The 19,963-nt window shown below is 46.2% G+C and overlaps 1 protein-coding gene across 1 annotated transcript in view; it reads left to right on the forward strand.

Annotated features, from left to right (window-relative positions):
- The first annotated feature begins 1,122 nt into the window (after positions 1-1,122).
- Positions 1,123-19,963, forward strand: part of GPC1 (glypican 1) — a 203,831-nt gene continuing 184,990 nt past the window's right edge. Inside the window, exon 1 of the mRNA XM_017835099.1 lies at positions 1,123-1,325. Coding sequence (XP_017690588.1) covers positions 1,169-1,325 — 157 coding nt within the window. The 5' untranslated portion in view covers positions 1,123-1,168. The remainder of the gene's footprint in view (positions 1,326-19,963) is intronic.

The following is a 19,963-nucleotide window of genomic DNA, read 5'->3' on the forward strand; positions in this document are numbered from 1 at the left end:
GCTCATTTGGGGAAAGCACGCGGGCATTGTCTTGACACACACAGGTGATCACAGATGCCTCAGTTCTGTGGGAAGCAGTTTAAAACGCGGCTGGTAGAGCTGCAGAGCACCAGTTTCAAGAGCTGACAGGCTGCTGTAGGAACTAAACTCCAAAGCTGTCGTTGAAAACGTGTCGTTGAAAATCGCCTCTCTTTCCGCATCTGCTCTTAAAGGGGCACTTTTGCCTCCCCAGGACCTTGCTGGTACTCTCAGGCTCTCAGCTGAGATGCTTTCTACTCGCCGGTCTGGCAAAGTGTGGTATAATTTGAGTCTTCTATATGGCTGTTTTCCCACCACGTTGAGGGACTCAGAGTCCTCAGGTCGACCACCCGGACCACGCCGCAGACAAAGATGGGTTTGATGCGCGTTGTCACCGCGTCCTTCCCGAAGGACGGCGTGCGGCCCCTCGAGTGCTGCCAGTGCTCTGGGGCTGGCGTGAGCCCTGCCCTGCCCTGCCCTGCCCTGCCCTGCCCTGCCCTGCCCTGCTCGGGGAGGGTTCGGGATGCTCCTCGCCCCAGCCCGGCGGCCGCGGGCCCTGCGTAGCGCCCGCAGGCGGGGGCGCGGGGCGGGGCGGGGGCCGCACCCCGCGCGGGATTGGCGCGGGGCCGTGTGATGCCACGTCCGGCGGGGGAAGCCCTGCCTCGCTCGGAGCCGCCCCGCCGCCCGCTCCGCGCGCAGGTGGAGCGGTGCCGGCACAGCTCAGCCCAGCCCAGCCCAGCCCAGCCCGGCCCCGCCGCGGGTGCAGCCCCGCAGCCCGCCCCGCGCCCCGCCCCGCCGCGCTCCGCCCGGCCCGGCGGCGCCGCAGCATCGCGGCGGGACTGCCCGGGGATGCAGCCGCGCTAAGAACAAAAGCCCTCTGCGCGCTCACGCTCCGGGGCTTTGAAGCGGCGCGGCCGAACTTGGATCTCTGCCCCCTTCGCCCGAGCCGCGGCGGCGTCCGGGCTGAACTCGCCGGCGCCTTCCCCTCACGCCTCGGGCAGCCGGGGCTCCCCCGCCCGCCGCCCTCGCCCGCCGTCCCGCCGGGGCTGCTCGCGGAGGGGGCCGCACCCTGCGCCCCCCGGGCCGCCTCCCCGCCGCGGGACCTTGGCTTTGCCCTTCGCACGGCAGGTGGCGGGGCCAGCGGAGAAGGATGCGTGTCTTTCCGTGGGGATTTTGGCTGCTGTGTGTCGCCTCCGCCCCGGCTCGCGGTGACAGCGGCAGCAAGGCGAGGAGCTGCGCCGAGGTCCGGCAGCTGTATGGGGCCAAGGGCTTCAGCCTCAGCGGCGTGCCCCAGGCCGAGATCTCCGGTGAGTGCCGCGGAGGAGTGTGCGGGGGGCGGCCGAAGGCGCCGTGCCCCCGGCCGGGGCAGCCCACGGGGGGATCCCCGCACGGCTCGGGGTGCCGCGGGGCGGGGGTGCGCTCCCGCCCGCCGCTGGAGTTTGTCTCGCGTCGTGGGCGGCGAGAAGTCGGACCCGAGAGGTTTCCCCGAGGGGCGGGCTCCCCTCGCCCCTTGCAGCACCCCCGGTCTGGAAAGGGTCTCTTCGCGGTGCTGGCGATGCGAGCGGAGCTGTGAGAGGGGGTGGTCGCAGCAAGTGTTCAGTGGTCGTTCTCTCTTTTTTCTCATTGTCTCGTTGCTTCTGTTTTGAGTACAATTGAAACGGTTCCAGGGTTTTGGTTCAGAAATGGGGATAATCAGACTGAAATGGGTTTTGGTGTCGGAGCTGGAAAATGCCACAAGGTTATGAGAGAGGAATTGATTTCTTTTAATCTTCTTCTGGATAGGGAACAAACATATAAATGGTATTTGTCACTTGATAAAAACGAAGCAGGACTAAAATGACAGAGGAAAATCGTGCAACATACCTCAGTGTGTCTTCTTGCCTTCGGTCTGGCTTTGGACAAATCTTGATTTCCTCCTCTTTGCAGAAACCAATGAAATAGTAAAGAATATTGAAGATCTGGTTTATGGGTTTGGGTGGGTTTTTTTCTTTCTTTTTTTTTTTTTTCTTGAAAGCTTGGGGAAAATATGCTGATGTATTGTAGTTTTTTTAAAAAATTCTCATCTGAGTTTTGATACACCAACTTGTGACCCATATCCGAGAGGTTTCTCCTCACTTGTGGGAGCTTCCTCCTTCAGACAAAGCATAAAACATGCAGGCGTACGTGCCAGAGCCAACCTACAGGGACACCCCAGTAAAACAGCAGTTTGTAGTGCACATCTAAGCTTACAGAATGCCTTATGTTGAATATTTCATTGGGTAGTTTTTCAGAGAAACCAATTTGTTATCTGACCTGTGAATGGAAAAGGCTGATGCATATACATGTCTCATAAATTTGAAGAAATTAATACTTTCTTTGTCAAGTTACAAGTGAGAGTAAATTTCCAAAGTAAAACGAGCACTCCTTGAAGTTTAAACAGTGGGAAGTTTCAAAACAATTTGAACATCGCTATTAATAGAATAGTAATTCAGTTGAGCAAGAAAGTGGCTTTTTATAAATTTGCATCTAATTATTACAAACGTGAATACATTAGCAGTCCTGTTTCAAGTGGAAAATTCTTGGAAGACAAAATGTTTACAAACACTGGTGGAAGTGGCTGCAGCATTGTACACAGGGATAGTACTACAGGGGCAGTCACTGAGGCTCGCAGGAGCTGTGGTTACAAGTATCACGTATCGTTACAAGTATCGCATATCACAGGTTAGCAGAGAGCGAAACATCTTGTGTCTGCACATTGTTAAGGTTCAAAAAGTGACAGGACGCAGATTTCTAGGATCCAGGAGTTTTGTTTCCTGCTGTTTGTTGCTATGAGCATATACGCTGGCAGTCTCAAGCAACAGCAGTTAAAATTGTAGGTATCCAACTGGGCACCTCTGGCTGTTACTGTAAACAGGGAAACTGTAGATAAATGCTATGAAAACTTGAGGAATACTGCGTGGAAAGTAATATGAAGAAGTGCTTGGGGGGAAGAAGGATCCACACATAAACCTGCTGCTGATACTATAGCCAGGTATTTAAAACAGCTAACAGACTGAATGATTTTCATTGGTAATTACTGTGCGTTCCTCCTGACTGATATGTAGTCAGGGACGCACTTTTCTGTTGCTGTAGTACTTACCCAGTGCAGTTAAAACATCAGTGTACATAGATACCAACTTCAGAAATGTCCTGATAAAGTAGTGTTGTCTATCATCTGGACTTTTTAGCAGTTGTGCAGGTTGGTGCAGAGGTTGGTGCCAGTTTTGCTGTCTCCAAAAAAGAAGAGTCTCAACACCCTCCTGCAGTATACCCATGTGTAATAAGTGCAGAATTGTACAGTTTATAATTCCACATTTTGTCCAAATAGTCATTGCTTCAATGGCTATTGGTTTCAATGGCATTACTTCAACTTGATGACCGTGGGGGTTGTCATCTGCATGGAGCATTGTCAGGGTATGCCTGCCTGACACCTGTGAATGCAAACACACGGACACAGGTGAGGTTGGGGTGGGTGTCTTCTGACATATCTCAAGTGAAAGGACGAGAGGAAATGGCCTTAAGTTGCACCAGCGGAGGTTCAGATTAGATACTAGAAAAAAAATTTCACTGAAAGAGTAGTCAGGCATTGGAATAAGTTGTCCAGGGAGGTGGTGGAATCGCCATCTCTGGAAGTGTTCAAGAGGCATCTGGATGTGGTACTTGGGGGTACGGATAAGAGGGGGTTTTGGTGGTGCTGGGTTGATGATTGGACTGGATGATGTTGAAGGTCTCCTCCAACCTTGATGATTCTGTGATAAAACAACTTTTGGCTAAGCTAAGAGATGCCGATGAAGAAGGTTCAGTGTTGTCTCCAGTTGGACCTATGCACAGGTTTCCTGTTAGTGGCCCTCTCCATGTTGTCAGAGAGGCCCAAGAGCTACCCCATGAACCATGTTTTTACCTTATTTCTGAGCTCTCTGGAGACAAAAGCCCTTCACTTGGCTCCTTCTCCAAAGTGACTTAGCTGTTCCTTCTTTCCATTGCTTGCCCTGAAGCAAAGGGGAACACTCATGTCTTAGCCCCACGGCCTTGCCTCCAAAGCAGTGCTGCCACACTCGGCTGACCTTGCTCGTGTCTGCTCTGAACTGGCCCCAGGCACTGCTTGGTGTGTGGCTGTCACACCAGCCTGGCACCAGGAGCCAAACCGTGGACTGCCTGCATCCCCAGAGCATGACTGCAAAAGGAGTTCAGTGAGCTCCCACGATGCAGGCTCTGACTCAGGCTGACATGGCTGTGTTTGTGTTGGTTTTAGAACACTTACTGCACACTTTACACCTTCTAATCTGTATTCTTTGTTATGATTTTAAAGGATTATGAATAATCTAAAGTCTGCACAGCTCACCAGAAGGTTTTCCCTGCTTCTGGCTGTACGGATGAGTTGAAGAAGCCGTCACACAGTTATAAACTGACTAATAGATAAGCATCTGATTCAGGTGTAGACTCTTGGTTTACCAGATTTCTCATGAACCACCTAGACAGGGTTTCCTGGTTTTTTGCTAATGTTGTGCGATGCCTTTAACGTGTCTAAGACTTTAAATGTGTCAGGTGCTGTTATTAAGTGTGTTTAGGGAATACACAAGGTGTTATATCTCAGTACTTTGAAGTCAATGGCAAAACTCCCAAACATGAAAGCAGCGTCTGCTCGTTTTAGCAATCCTGACAGACAGCCGTGCACCAGAGACTTGGGTGAAGATCTGCCTAGAAGAAAGTTTCTGGCGCTTGGGAGAAAGTCCCCTGCTCCTTGAGTTTGGGAAAGTTACAACACTTGCTTCTGTAAGATGTACAAACTTTAGCAAAGTTTTCCTGTGTGTTGGAGAATGTTTCTGCTCTCTGGCTGGATGACCCACACCCCCTTTCTGTGATTGCTACAAAATGTGGGAAACCAGTTTGACAACTTCCAGTTATTCTCTTTCCTGTTGAGTCTTCTGGAGGTGGCAAGCCTCCATTCTTATTGTCTGCCATTCTTGCTACTCAGACACCATCACCCTATTGCTGGTCTCCTGCTCTGGTGACTGAGGGAGAGAGATGTCTCCTCTAGGTGTGCTTCTTAGTGCCTGTGATAAGGGCTGGTCATCTTAGGTTCAAAGTAGCATTTGTGATAGAAGAGAGTGACCCTACACCAAGAAATATTGTGTTCTGGGGAGGATATCCAGCTTTCTCTGACTTCATGGAGGGTGTCTTTGGATTACTGATGTTGAATGGGTGACTGCTCCCCAGCAGAGATAGTTCTCCCATGGACTGGAGAAGACTTGAGAGTTGTGATTTGATGTGGATGTGCTTGGCCCTTGCTCACTGTTTGGGCTGGACTTCTGCTTTGGCTTGTTTATTCCTGAGATTAATCCTTCCTAGACTTGGCTTGCTGCTAAGTTGAGCTTGTTGACACAGGCAATGGGTGCAATGCAGTGAAAGAAGAGGAGGGTACAGAAAAAAGCCAGGTGGACTTTGCCAGGCTATACTGCTGGCCATCTAGTCACACATCTCACATGGATCCCTCCCTGGCTCTTTAGCTGGAAGGAATCGGAACAATTTTTTAATCTTTTAGTCCTTTAGGCTGTATAATTAGTTTTTGTAATGAAAACCTTGGCAAGTGTACGTGTTGGAGCCATTTGGAGAAGTGTTATCTAAGTAGAGAACAGGTCTGGTGACAGGATGGGACTTGACGAGGCTCTCGGAGTATGAAGGGGGTAATGGAACCCCATCTTGGGGGCGTTTCAGCTGCTGGAAATTGCGAAGTGGGGCAAACCTGCATCTGTGGCATGACACATAAAATCTGGGGCTCCACCACTCCCCAGGAAAGATCTTTATCCTTCATTGAAAAGGGACACACTGTTGATCCAGCACTTTTTGAGGTGGTTGTTACATTTGGTTTGTAGTTACTCAAGGCAGAGAGATTTCTCAAGGTTAGCTGCTCCATGGTGAACTCTCAGATGAAATATCAACCCATTTATGCTAATTAATTTGTTAGGGTCAAATCGTAATGGCCTTTGTAGCCTGCTGGGTTTAGAGTGCTATTTCTGATGAGGCAAAACACAGGGAATTGTGCCTTTTCCTCCATCTGGCAAGTGTTTTGGTGTGAATGTCAGAGGAGGCCATGCCTGAACTATGTATCTCTCTCTCTGTTTGACTTAAAATATACATAGAAATTTGCATACTTTACACTTTGTGATGCTGTGTTGATTTGTGTCCGCACAATGTGTGCGTACGGAACAATTATGGAAATTGGATTTATGGAGAAAAATGGGCTCCCTCTAGTGGTTCATCCTGGCGCCCTCACATTCCCGCACCCACTGGAGCATGGCGGGGATCTGGAAGGCTTTGTGCTGAGATCCTGAGAGTTCTGTGGTGCTGACATTATTTTTAGGAGAATCTGCCTTTCTGTCACTGTGATATGGATGACTAAGCTCTCACCACATAATTATCCTTATCAGCTGTGTCTGACAAAACTATGTCAACAGCTTCTTTTGTTGATGAAGCAAAAGCCTGATATTTCTTTTTCAAAAAAATTTGCGTGGATTTATATCTGGAAACACCCACCAGCACCACTGTATGAAACTGCAGAGCTCACCTCATCTCTCATTTTCCTGTTCTTGCCCTGTAAATGCCCTGTTTTGTTTAAGAACACATGTCAGTCAAACTCTGAGTTCACCGGATGGGGTTGGTAGATATGTGGTTTTTGGCAGCGACTGTGAAACAGTTGGTTTAATGTTCTATTGCTTTCAGTACAATTGTCTGACATTGAGGGGACCGGACAGATATATATTCCTCTGGGTGATTTCAATAATTAAGCATGCTTTGACTTAGCCAAAGGCATGGAGGGAACTGCTAACTTGGTTGTCAAAAATGTGTATTTAAAGGCAGAGATTTTATTTACCTCATAGGTGACAACAAAGATAACTGAAAACAGAGGCCCTGGAGCACCTGCCCACAAGCAGCAGCTGAGCACAGGCTCTGTGCCCTGCCCACCACTGCCCACTGGGCTGGGTACAGGAGTCGAGTATCATCTATTTTTATTGCAGCATCAAATTGCATTAGGCACAGTATGGCAAGAGAAAGCAGGATAAAAGGATTGCCCCAGTCTCAGAGAGCTGATGGTCTGAGCGATATCCTGACCCTGCTGTCTGCAGTAGTCTCAGCACTGTGTGACTAGGGCCAGTGCTGCAGTTTAGGTCTCCTGGCAGCAGCTTGTGTGTTCCTGTCACTTGTCTTGCGGGACTGTGGAATTGAGGAGCAGGGTAGGTGGGAGGGTGATTGGCAGGTGTCACTGGCATAAGGAGAAATTTTGTATCTGCTTCCAGCATTCAGCTGGAAATACTGACTGGGAATTTCAGGGGAAGACCAGGGAAGCAGACATCTCAATTCTGTGGAAATCCACAGGCTTCCTTGGAGAAAACAGCTTTAATTTCAGTTTGCTGCCCAGGGCCCTGCTGAACACATATTTCTCTAAATTGGTTTCTTTCTTTGCCCCATAGGGTGTTTCGGTGTATGTGTAGTAGGCAGGTAGCCTCACAGAGGGGGTAATGTCAAACAGCAGGCTACTCTGGCACAGTCGGTCCTGCTGGCTCTGCCAAACTTCTGTGACAGGGCATGTGTTCCCTCCAAACGAGATTGCTTGCTGTCCCACAGGTAGCTTCCAAGATGGTATTTGTACGTGTTGCTCCTGCTCGGAGGAGCAGTAGGAAAAGCCCCCACAGAGAGTTGCCCTCAGCGAGGTGTCCTGTCCCACAGTGGTGTCTCCTGGTGGAAGCACAGCCTGCACTCTGTGTGCTGGGCAGCCGCTGCAGCAGTAGCAGGGCTTGGCTCTGACTGCCTCGGGTACAGGCAGAGGCCTCCCGGGTCCCCTGGAATGGTCTGCCCTGCAAACATAGAGCATTTGCTTAGTTGAATGCTCAGAAAGGAGCTGGATGTGCTACTTCTGGTTGCATGACAGGAAGGTCACCTTCAAGTGCCCTCCTCAGCTTTAATCTGCCCCTTCTGAACTTGCCATGTACATTGAACCTTTCTGAAGATCTTAAATTACTCCTGCTTTCCACCTGTATAAGTCCAGCCAGAGTTGAGCCATCTTTTCCAATGCTGCTCCAAATACTCACTCTCAGGCACAGCTGTGAGAAGGAGGGAGAGGTACAGTGGGCAGTTTGTGGGGTAGACACACCACCTTGCTTGGGTGTTGGCCTGGAACAAGTCCATAAGAGTATCTTAATTTTTAAATTTCTCTGGTAAAAAGTCACATTCTTGTTTTGCTGTCTGTGAAAGGAGGGTTGACAATGTCTTACTGATGGCTGTGAGGGTAACTCTGCCCCATTGTGATGGGGAGAGACCTAGGGAAGGGAGATCCTAAAGCTTGCAGGAACCCTTGTAGCAGTTGCTTGAAGATTATTTCATGTTTTGTAGTTTCATTGCACAAGGTTGCTGTAGCTGCCAATGCATTAAGAATATTTCCCCTCAAAGTTACAAAAAATAAATAAAATTCAAAACTCAATGAAAGCACAAAATTTCCTTTATTCCCCGTTACCGTGAAGGACAGATCGCCCTCTCCTCTGATGTCTATATAGCCTGACATTTTGTTGCTCAGAATATGTTTTATCTGTCACAGGTGAAACCTGTCTTTAAGTAACATTTGATTCCCAGGGAATCGGGTTACCTCCATTGCCAGATTGTTCTGCAAAAAATAGTGAAGCTTTAGACTGCAGACACTTAAAATGCTTGTCTGAACGTGACAGAGCTCCGAGCCTGGTCAGTCACTTCTGCCCAGTAACGCGTTCCTGTTTTACTTGGAATTTTTCAGATATGTAAAACTTTTCTTTCTTCAAGTTTGAATAAGCAGAGTGCTGTGACAGTTTTTCACAATGCTCTTGCTCTGACTTTTAGTTAATACATTAATCACAATTGTATTGACTGTACAGAGATTATAAAACTAATTTGATTTTTCTGGTGCCTTTTTGTATACTGCAGCATGAATCAAAAGCACAGAATTACCCAGCTGTTACAGACTCCTGTGCTAGCAACATGAGTAAAACCAGTTTTTCAATTGCCATGCATTCTTCTGGAGTATTAAAAAAAAAAAACAAAAAAGAAAAAAAAAAAAACAAACAACAAAAGAAGTTTTGCTGCGGTTTCAGGGAGCAACATGATAGTACTTATGCAGACAGTCAATCTTTTATATGACTAAAATGCAAATACTCTATGACAAATAGTTTTGCCTTGCAAAAAATTGCTATTTTATAGGATTGTAAAACTGTGCTGTATAATTTAGTTGGAGTATTTCCACTAATTTTACCCAAGTCTCTTACTTTTTAGCTGGAGCAGACAGGCATATTTCTAAAATATGAGTATTTTAGAAGTTCTTTTAGTTGTATGTTTTGTTCATAAATAAAAATGTAAAAAAAGCACTGTCAGAAATTAGGATTAATTTTCCATTTTAAAAAATACATATACTTCAGTCTCTTCTGCTCTCGGTTCATGTTGTTGCATTACAGTTGTTGCAGTGATTTGGTTGTATAATTGATCCTGGAGTGAGGGCCAAGCACAGCATAAAGCAACTTCTGTGTGAGGGCTGCTGTATTAGCATCTCTTGTCTATTCCTGCGGTCTTCCCAGATAAGCTGCATGGTGGAAATTGGGTGCTGTAATTACCATGGGTCTGGCAGGAAGGAGGTCTGGTCCTAGTCCCCATCTGGATATAGATTTTCACCATGAAGCTGGAAAAGCCACTTCACTTTTCTTTTTCCAGCAGTTTCCTCTGCCTTAAACACTAAATTGGAATGAGAGAGCTGGAATAACTCATGGGAAGTTTGGTTTATTAAACTCTAGTCCCTACATGTAAGAGAGCAGTGGTCTTGTCTTCTGATGCAGTTGCTTGCTGTGCACAGCTGCTTGAGTTTAAAACAGTTGTATAACCAGTTTGGATTTTTACAAACATCTGTTTGGCTTTGTGACAGAATACCAAACAAGCCCTGTAAAAAAGCCCCTCTTTCCCCCCTTTCATTTGTGGGAGGTCTCAGAGAGGCTTCCATGTTGAGGGAGGAGGAGGAGGCGGCAGCTGGTATTTTTATTAGAGAGGCTCTCTGAGGCCAAAGCATAGCTGAGGGACTCATCTGCTGTGAATTTGAGGGAGGGCTGCACAACAGTGGGAACCCACGGGTAGAAGTCCCATGGACTCAGCCACAGGCTCCCCATCCTATCTGATGGTGGTGGGATGTAGCAATGCCCCAGCTGCTTGTGTGTTGTGGATTGGTGTGGAAGAGAGATTGGGAAGTGCCTGTGGAGATCAGAGAAGTGTTCCAGGCTACCTTTTGCAAGTGGTGGGCTTGGCAGTGCTGGGTTAATGGTCAGACTGGATGATCTTAGAGATCCTTTCCAACCTCAGTGATTCTATGACTTGTGGCAGGTCTATTCAGTGCCCAAAATACAAATTTTTGCAGGGGTATGGTGGCTGTGTGCTGGGCCTGTTGTGGGTGAGAGCCTGTGCACCTGGCCTGTGCTCACACACCTCTCATGCAACTGGCCAAGGCATCTCTTGCATGTGATGCAATACCTGCACTTTGATGTAGCTCTTGCAGTGTGTAAGGAATCACTGGTATGGTTTTAAATGTAACCATAAATGGAACCAGGGCTCCATTGCTCTACTTTCAGAGTTGGTATAAAAGTGCCATTGGCATCCAGAGTAACTTTGTGTTTGAAAAGGATAGAGCATACAGCTATGTCTTTTTGAAAAGCTGTCTGCTGCTGTTGGGCGATTTATGGCCAAGAAACTGGAAGCAACTCGTGTATTTCATGTATTTTTGTATATGTCTGTGTGTGCCCATGATGTGGTGGTAGCTCTGAAACGGGAATTTTGCCAAGCTCTGGGAGATGTAGACTGGGCCCTTATTGACTTCAGCTGGAGGAGGGAATGTGGTCTCTTGGACCTGCTTCTTTGCAGTGCTGCTGGCTGAGTCCCACCTGTGGAGGAGCTGCTCCCATGGCAGCTTGTTTGTGCTGCTGTCCCGGTGGGATGAGAGTTCCCTGCTTGAGTTCAGATACGCAGCAACCTCTCAGGATGAAGGTGAGCAGTTGCATATGGAGCCATGCTTGCTTCTGACACCTGCCTGGTTTGTCCTATCTGGACAACAGCGTGGAGAACAGCTTGTTTTGCCATAACCAGGTGTCCTGCAGTGTTTAGTTGTGCAATCACTAAAGCCCCAAATATCTCCATGCTGAGCAGATGCCTTCCATATCAGGAGGGATGCCTGGCACAGAGTGGACTGATTGTGCTGCTTCATAGGGACTATACCTTCAGGGGAAACCTAAAAGAAATGTTGATAGCACTTCTGCAGAACTAATTAATACAAAATTTTTATTGGTAAATATTCACAGGTGCCAGCAAATATAAATAAGCAAAGCTTAGGCTGTGACTTTGTTCTTGTTAAAATAAACAGAGAGCAAACACCTTCTGACAGGGAGTACATTTCAGTTGTAAACCAGGAGAGAAAGCCACTGTGTTTAAATGCAGTATCACTTCTCTCCTTATCCTGGATCAGCTGTCTGGGGGCTTGAGTTTATTTAGTAACACTGCTGCCACTGTTTGTGTTGCATTGAAGAGATCTCCTATCACAGCCGTAAATTAAATATTTTTCACTGTTAGCAATACACTGAGTGACAGGTTTTAGGACTGAAATTCCTAAACGTGTCTGCTGATGTATGTGTGTCCAGCAACACGGAGTCTTGTGTCATCCTGCTATCACTGATATATTTTGAGCATCTTACATCACTCAGGCTGATTTGGTTATCCTTTTTGCCAGCTAGAGAGAAAGACATGTGAAATGTCCCTTTCCAGTGTCCTTTATGGGAGCAGTGGTTGCTCTTGGGGCCCAGTGTGCTGCATGTGCTGAGACCTCTGCAACAGCAAGTGGTGTGCCAAAACAATGTTGCTGTGTTGTTTTGTAAACTGAAGGCTGCAGGGTTTGTGTAGTTAACATACATAAAAATACAATAACTGATTAAAAAAAATTATTTCCATGCTCTATCTGAAAAAAAAAAGTGTGAAGTGCCTTATAGCCTTCTTTTTGGTGGCTGTGAGACTGCATCTGGAGCATGATATCCAATTTCAGGCTGCCTGTAAAGGAATGGTACAGCTATACTGGAGCAAGTCTGGCTTGTCCAGTAAGTAAAGTGTAGAAGAAAGAAGGCTTGATGAGATCCCAGTGCTGTCTGCAGCTACTTAATGTGTGGGAATAGAGAAAACAGATAGACTTGTGTGCATGGGGGCAGTACGGGAGGTGGCAGACCCAAGTTGGAACTGGGGAAATTCTCATTTCATACGTGGAAAGACTTTTTCAACCTGAGTGATTGAACACTGGCACAGGAGCCCAAAGAGGTATTGTGATTTCCATCTCCACCCTTGAAGATATTCAGAGTTTGAGCAGATGAGGCCTTGGGGCATCTGCTCTAGTTTGTCCTACTTTGAATGAGACGTTGGACTGGATGGCTGCAGAAGACCTTTGGGCTGAAATTATTCTGTGCAATGCTGTAATTGTACCACACGCAGACAAATCAGGTGTTTGTGTAGGGTTTTTGTTAATGAAGGTCCTCCGAAGAGGGAGGGGTGAAAGGAAATCCTTCCAGTACTGGCATGCAATGTTTGCATTTTTTGAACTTATTTATTAGTTTATGAAATATGACATCTAGTGAAATCAAAGAGGAGCAGCAATGTTCTCCTACATGAGTAGGAAGCTGTGGTGGTGCTCCAGAGATCCCAGTTCAATTTTCTGCTCTGGCACACGTGTCTGGCATGACCTTGGGCAAGTTGCTTAATCTGTCTGTACCTCCAATCCCCATTTGTGCATTACTGTCTTTAAATTATAATATCTTGTTTTTATAATTTGTCTTTGAGTTATAAAGTCTTGGAGTACTGAGTCTTGCTATTGCTCTGAATTTCACTATACAGTACTTAGCACAATGGGACCATAAATCTTCATCAGTCCCATGATACATGAATAATAAACAGTTACAGCATAATTTAGGGCCACACTTTGCCTCTGATCTCACGATGCATAAAGACAGAGGGTTTTTGTTGATTAAAATGCTATGCTGTTCAGCCTAACGAAGATACATGGGCCTTACTGAACAGATTTTTACGAGCCTGTTGTTGGCTCTTCTGGTTTGTTGGGGTTTTATTTTGTTTCATCATTACTCATTGATTGCAGGTATCTAAGCAATTTGCTTGACAGATCAGGGAATAATAAATTCCTTTAATCTATGTCTCTTTCAGTTTAATTATTGTTAACTCATTACTTGGCGTTTAGTTCAATGGATAATGAACTCTGTTCACTGTGTGGCGGAACGGAGTTGGACTACAGAGACAAAACTGGCTTCTCCAGTTCTTTTTAAGGTACAAACCAAAATTGCAGAGTCACAGAGTGTTTAACTCCAGGTTAGATGGAAGGTTACCAGCAGGCATACCATGGTTACCTTTGCAGGCTTGAATGTAGGTTAACATTATTTCAGATGGTTCCATGTCTGGCACTGCATTACATTTGTTGCTTTATTTTTAGACAGTTAAGAAACTGGTAACTATTATGCAGGCAGCTATTTCTGTCTTGATTACAAGACAGCATCTAATAAGTCATATGTAGTACAATCCTAATTACTGCAGACAGACTTTACATTTGTGACTGTGGTAATACTGTTAGACTACTTCCTGCAGAGTTTTGTAGGGTGTTCAGACCTTCTCATTTTGGCTACAGTTGGGGGAATAAATCTTTCATTCACTCAAGAGTGCTATGGTCTCTCATTGCCATGCTACTGAGCATCTGGGTTCTGTTTGGACATAACCCACTTCTCTTGTTTCTTCATCCTGAAATTTTTGTCATCTTTTTGTCACTGAAGGCTGTGAACCCTACATGGCAGGTGTTGGCCATCACTCCATGTTGTGCCAGCGGCAGTTCTGTGGTGGAGCTGAGGAGGCTGTTACGAACCCTGGAGAGCTCACACGGGTCAGGGTCACCCATATCACTTCATTCTACATCAGCAGCTTGGTTCAGCCCTGAAGCCAACATCCACTGTGTCCCATCTAACACAAACTGAAAGAAACCTGTGTGTTTTTAACACTTTGGTTATGTATCTTAAGTTTCCTTCCTGAGGCTGAGGAAAGCTAGACACCAGGAGTTAGGGGATGCTGACACACCAGGGAGGGGAGCAGGGCTTGTGGAGTCACTCTAAAAATGACCAGCAAGTCGTTCATCTGTTGCTACCTGCTTTTACACCCCAGCAGGCTGGCTTCACTCGTGCCTCCCTCTGTTCTGCAGCTATTCACACAGGAATCAGAGAGTAAAAATACTACCAAGACTTTAATCTTTCCACCAAGGCTATGGCTCTGGAGCAGAGCAACAAGCCTGCAAACACAGGTGCCCGTAGAAATATAACTTTCCTGTTAGGGTGTCATCAGCTTTTTCAGCTAGAAAAGTAAAGAGAGTAGGGATTTTGGTAAGAAACCATGCTGAATGGCTTCGAAGGGTTTGGCAGCATGTCACAGAAAGCCTGAGTATGGCTATATGTCAAAGATCACTGTTGAAATGTTTATTTTGGGCTTGCTACTGTATTCTGCTCAGTCATCAGGAGAAGAAGTTCATAGCACTCATACTGTCTGATCCTTTTCAGCACGAATTTAATGCAAAATAAACAAAGGTAAAACTTGGGTGCCTGGGAATACTAAACTGCTGCTCTGGAGATATTTCTCCTCTTCTGGGGAAGGAGTTGTTCTTTGCACAGTGTCCCCACAAAAGCCCCTTAATATGAATGACATTACTCACATTTGCAGAAAGAGAAAATGGCACTTGCCAAATCTGCAAATCACAATTGTGTTTCTGTAAGCTTTGGCAGTTACATGGCTTCTGGTAAAGCTAATGAAGGCAAACTGCTTTTAATTTAAAATCCTCCCTGCAGAAAAAAAAAATAGTTGGCAGTTGAGGGATTCGGTAGTGTCCTTGTGTGAAACTTCTTTCCTTATTTTCTATGGTTTGCTTTAGCCAAGGAGAAACTGTTAATTAAAAAATGTTCCTAACGTAGCCAAATATGCAGGAATGTACTTATGCTACAACTACCTGTACCAGTTCTGCAGTAAATCACTTCTTTGTTTTCATTTGATGAGCAATTCTAATTAACCAAATAAAGGTACTGCTTACCTCGCACTTAACTCAGCATGTTTGCTGCTTCTTAGATGATTGAGGGACTGAGGATGGCAGGTTTTGTTTAGATGAGTCTTTTGGATTCAGCAAGGCTGAGGTGGTCAAGCGGCACGAGGAGGGATAATGCCCAGAGGAGGACTCTGCCTGTGGAGCAGTTCCTGCTGGCAGGGCAGGCAGGCAGGGAACACTGAAGGCCGCAGGTTCTCCCAAAAGGCTTGCTCTGGGTCTGTGCCTCCTGTGGGCACAGGGCAGGGAGACGGGAGAGAGGGAAGATAGCATTGCTCAGACCACATTTGGATGCAGTTTCTTTGAAGGCATTTTTCCTTAGTTCGGAAGGTACTGGACCAAATCATGGATCCGGTCAGCATAGTTTGATGCTTTGCATAACAGTAAATAGTCTGTGCTTGGAGAAGAGTGTGACGAAAGTGTCTGTGTCAGACATGTACATCTAGAGTGATGCTGATGTAGTCCTGCAGCAGAATAATCTAGAAATTATCCAAATGCCCGTGTGTTGTGGTCACTTGCTTCAGCCCTGCCCTGAATCCTTTGCAGCAGTTCAGAGGAGCTGCAGGCAGGAGCTACACCAGGGTGTTCTGCTGTACAGAGCTAAGAACATCTCTGGAGCTGTAGAATGGGGGAGTTGGGCAGAAGACATTGGAAGTCTTCCTAGCAAGTACAAATTGATAAGACTGCCTGGTCACCAACTGTGGTGCTCCAAGTGCAGTCTTTTCAGAGGTCCCATTTGACAGAGCACCGTCAGCTGCAGCCAAGCTGACAGCATCTGGCACAATAAAAAATATTTCTTTTCTTTTTTATTTTTTAAAGCATATAGAGAATTTTCTCCAGCTTTAGGAAAATCAAAGTAAAATCTACTGTAGAGTTGTCTTGAACTCATCCATAACTAGGGTAAGCACTTACAGTGCCAATGATGAAAGCATTTTACGCTTTATTGGATTGTAGTAACTTCTTCAGCACTGCATTTCATGTGTGCAGGAAGGAGGAGTTTGGCTTGTTTCAGAAATATTTCACAATGGTTTGAAACTTATTTGTTCTTACCCCTTCACACTTAACACTTGTTTTGAAAGGGATGGGGAGCTAATGGAAGTGCTGATCCAACCTGAGACAGATATCACTGCCTTTTGCTGTAATATAAAGAGTTATTATAAGCCAGTAGCTGGAGCAATATTATTCTACCTGAAATCTGAGTGTCCAACAGGAGTCCTGACTGCTCTGTTGGTGCTCGTGGAGCAGCAGCTGGTACAGAGGGCTATAGCTCCAGCAGGTCTTCAAAGAGCTGAGAAGTTGGGCACAACCTTTCAGGGCTGCCCAAGCAGTGTGGTTTGCTCAGCAGCATTGACTGCCTGCTCCTAAGGCTGCACCAGAGGGACAAAAATCTGGTCTCATTGCTTCCTTCAGGAGGATTTATCTTGGAATTTTGAAACTTAACCTTCTGCTCCTTCCCTAAATTTAAATCCATAGCTTCTGACTGAAGACAGAACCATATGTCAGTGAAGCACTGGGGCACAGCCACCCTCTCTATGTTTATAATCTATTGTTGCATTAGCAGTTTGCTGTAGAAACAGCATGGCAAGAGGTGTTGTATGGGACATGCACTTGGGCTGCCAGAGTGCTACCCTGTTAGGGGGCATGCAATGAGCCTCCTCTGTGCTTGGAGAATGAGCACTGGGAGTGGTGGAAAGATGCTTGGTGTCTAATCCAAAGGTCACCTGAGGTAATCCAAAAGCATCATGCAGTTCTGTGGAAGTGCCATGGATGTGTTTCCAGAAGCAGTCATGGTCTTTAAGCCTTGCTACACAAAGGAAATCACTTAAACAGGAAGCTCACCACGCCAGCAGAGCCTTCTGGAGACTGCAGGCCAGCTGCATCTTCCCTGGTGATCTTGTGGTGGGGGCAAATGATATAACAGATGGAGAAAATATACTCTTCTGATTAGTGGTTGATGGGCTCCTCCTAAGCAGAGAAGGTCTGTTCTTTTAATTAATTAGCTGGTTAATATGTTTGTGCAGTGGCATGCCCAACTAATGTGCAGTTACTATGAATACACATACAAATGGCAGTAATGGGTGCAGATGGCCGTAATTACCAATGTTGGTTTCTGCAGTAATCACACATGCAACATACCAAGTTGGTTCAAAAATTGACATGGATTGGGTGATTTGTTTCCCTTCCCCACTGTGTGTGAATGTGCTTGTGTGGCTGTTCTCTGTACACCCTAGGCTTGCTGCTAGGCTGACCCACTGAGCTGAGACAAGGCTTTAAATTGTGCACAAAGAACTCAAGCAAGGTGAAGATGACTCTAACTTAGGTTTTCTCTGCAGTGTCCTACACCCAGTGCTTTGAACTGGGTGACAGTGCCTGATGACAGTGCAGAAGCAGGGCTCTAGGGCTGCTGAGGGCTTCATATAGCTATATCTGGTGTGTAGTTGGCTTCCATAGAGGCAGCTGGTTCTCACTCTGGCAGCCAGGCCTAGGAGTAGTGTATCAGGGGCTTGGGTGCCCTGCAGCTGCCTTAAAGAAATGTCTGATGAGGTCACCTCATGAGCTGACTCATCCTGCAGCCTGTGTCTGACCTTACCAACAGAAAATGATATTTAGGAACAGTGCGTGTGGCTGTGCCTCCTTTCTGAAGTCTCTCACTTTGTATTCCCAAACACTCACAGCTTCTCAAGAGGGTATATCAGGGGTACATCCCTGCTTAGTCCTTTACAGACCTTTTGCCCACTAATCTATGTAATTTCTTTTCAAACCTGCTGAATAGGGTCTGCACCCCCAAAATTCCCATGGCACTAAGATCCATCAGTTCATCTCCCACTATGTAAAGAAGCAGTTTTGTCTGGTTTGAACTGGTGAGGTCCTTGAACTTGCACAGCTGTTCTTCACTCAGATCATCTGGCCAGATAAATCCATAAAAGGGCTTTTATTAATAAGCCTAATACTAAGGAGGAGTTGTATACAATTCAAGCCCATTCAAGGTTCGGGGAAGCAATTGCACCTTTTTTTTCCATGAGGGATGCCTAGAGTAAGGGAACAATATCAGATACTTGTAGTAGTGCAGCTTTAGAAGGGAAATTGAGCTGCTTGGAGTGACTTGAGGACCTGGGAGATCCTGCAGTGGGTGCTGCCAAAACGTTTTTTTGCATGCACGCCGAGTAGTGCTTACTGGAATGGGACGATGGGCTCCCTTCAAGCCGAGTGGCTGAGGAGCTGCTGAGCTCTAGTTTAGGAAATGGCAAAGACAGTTTAGGGGAAGCATGCGTCAGAAAGCGTTTCTGAGATTGCTGAGCACTGCTCCAGGTATAAGTGCCGAGCACCATCTGCTCTGGGATTGCTCAGCACGGAGGAGAAAAAGCTCTGGAAGCTGCTGCCGCTCTGTGCAGTGCAGATCCAGAGGGAAGCGCCCACAAGGGAGAACTGCTAGCTGTGCCCTTCACCCCAGGGGTGCCTCTGCTCCAGCAGTGGCGTGGGTGGGTGTACCTGCCTCGCACACTGCTCTGGGGAGAATGAAAGGCCTGTGGATAATTCGTGTGCCTGCACTTCTTTGTGGAGTGGCATTAATCTTTGCATCAGGAGACTGCTGCTTTGTCTCCCAGCGTTAACCTTGAAGACTCATGATGGCAGTTAAAAAGCTGGGGGTAACAAAGGGAAGTTTAAAGAAGCCTTGTAAGAGAAATTCATGTCATGGAGTGAATAATCTGAAGGCTCTGTGCAGTGTAATGGAGAGCCGAGCTCAGGCTGATGACTCTAATGTAGTCAAGTAGTGCAGAAAAGAACTGTAAGTACTTCCAAATCCTATGGCCATCCTTTTCTTTCTACAGCAAAAACATCTCTCCTGTGATCAGTTTTTTTCAGGCTTTTTGTCTTTCTCTTAGCAGGTATGGTGCCAGTTAAATATTTACTTTTCAACTAACATTTTTGCTATCTGGTGCATTTGTTTTGGGACACTAGTTCTTGTTTTTTTGAAGCTTGTTTTGTTAGGCTGCTGGGTAAAGCCTTCCTTTTTTGACAGCCTTTTTACTTGTTCTTTAAAACTCTTCTTTGATGTGAGCTCAGAAACACAGATATTATTCTTTTATCACTTTCCCCTGTCAGTTTAAAACCAGTTATGAGTACCACAAACTATTAAAAACAATCTAAGCTAACCTCTCAAGTGACAGATACTCAGGGCCTATCTCTTATTTTCAGGCATCTGTATAGAGCAGACTTTAGTTCTGAGGAAACGAGAAGGAATGCTGCTTGGTAAAGAAACATGATTGTAGCAGCTCAAAAAACTGTTTTGTGAAATTCATCTGGAAAAAGGCAGAGCTGTGGGATGTCCCACAGAGTTTAATATACCAAGAAACTAACTATCCATGCAGTCATGCCTATCCTCATCTTCTGTTTCCTACGCTAATGTAGTTGATCCTTTGTTGATAACTGGGTTACCTGAGTTCATTCCTTCTTCATCAAGAAGGAATATCGGTCTGGCAGGTTAATATGGAGTTGGAAAGGTCAGCTGGGTCATGAAGAGTAGTCCTCTAATACCTAATGCAACCCGATGCATTAAGGTCTGATGAATCACCTCCACGTGTCCCCAGGTACCACTGCCCTTGAAGTGCTGCAAAGGCCAATAGTGAGGAGATGAGACAACTGCTGTTGTTTCAGTGTGGGCTTTGCTTTGTTTTGTTTTAATCTATCTACTTCATTATGTGCCTGAATTAGAGTGTACTCTTTGAAGATCTAACCACTTGTTTAGAGCCTTATGGGAAT

The sequence above is a fragment of the Lepidothrix coronata genome, unplaced genomic scaffold, assembly GCF_001604755.1.
Source record: "Lepidothrix coronata isolate B3197 unplaced genomic scaffold, Lepidothrix_coronata-1.0 Scaffold248, whole genome shotgun sequence".
In the NCBI taxonomy this organism is placed as follows: Eukaryota; Metazoa; Chordata; class Aves; order Passeriformes; family Pipridae; genus Lepidothrix; species Lepidothrix coronata.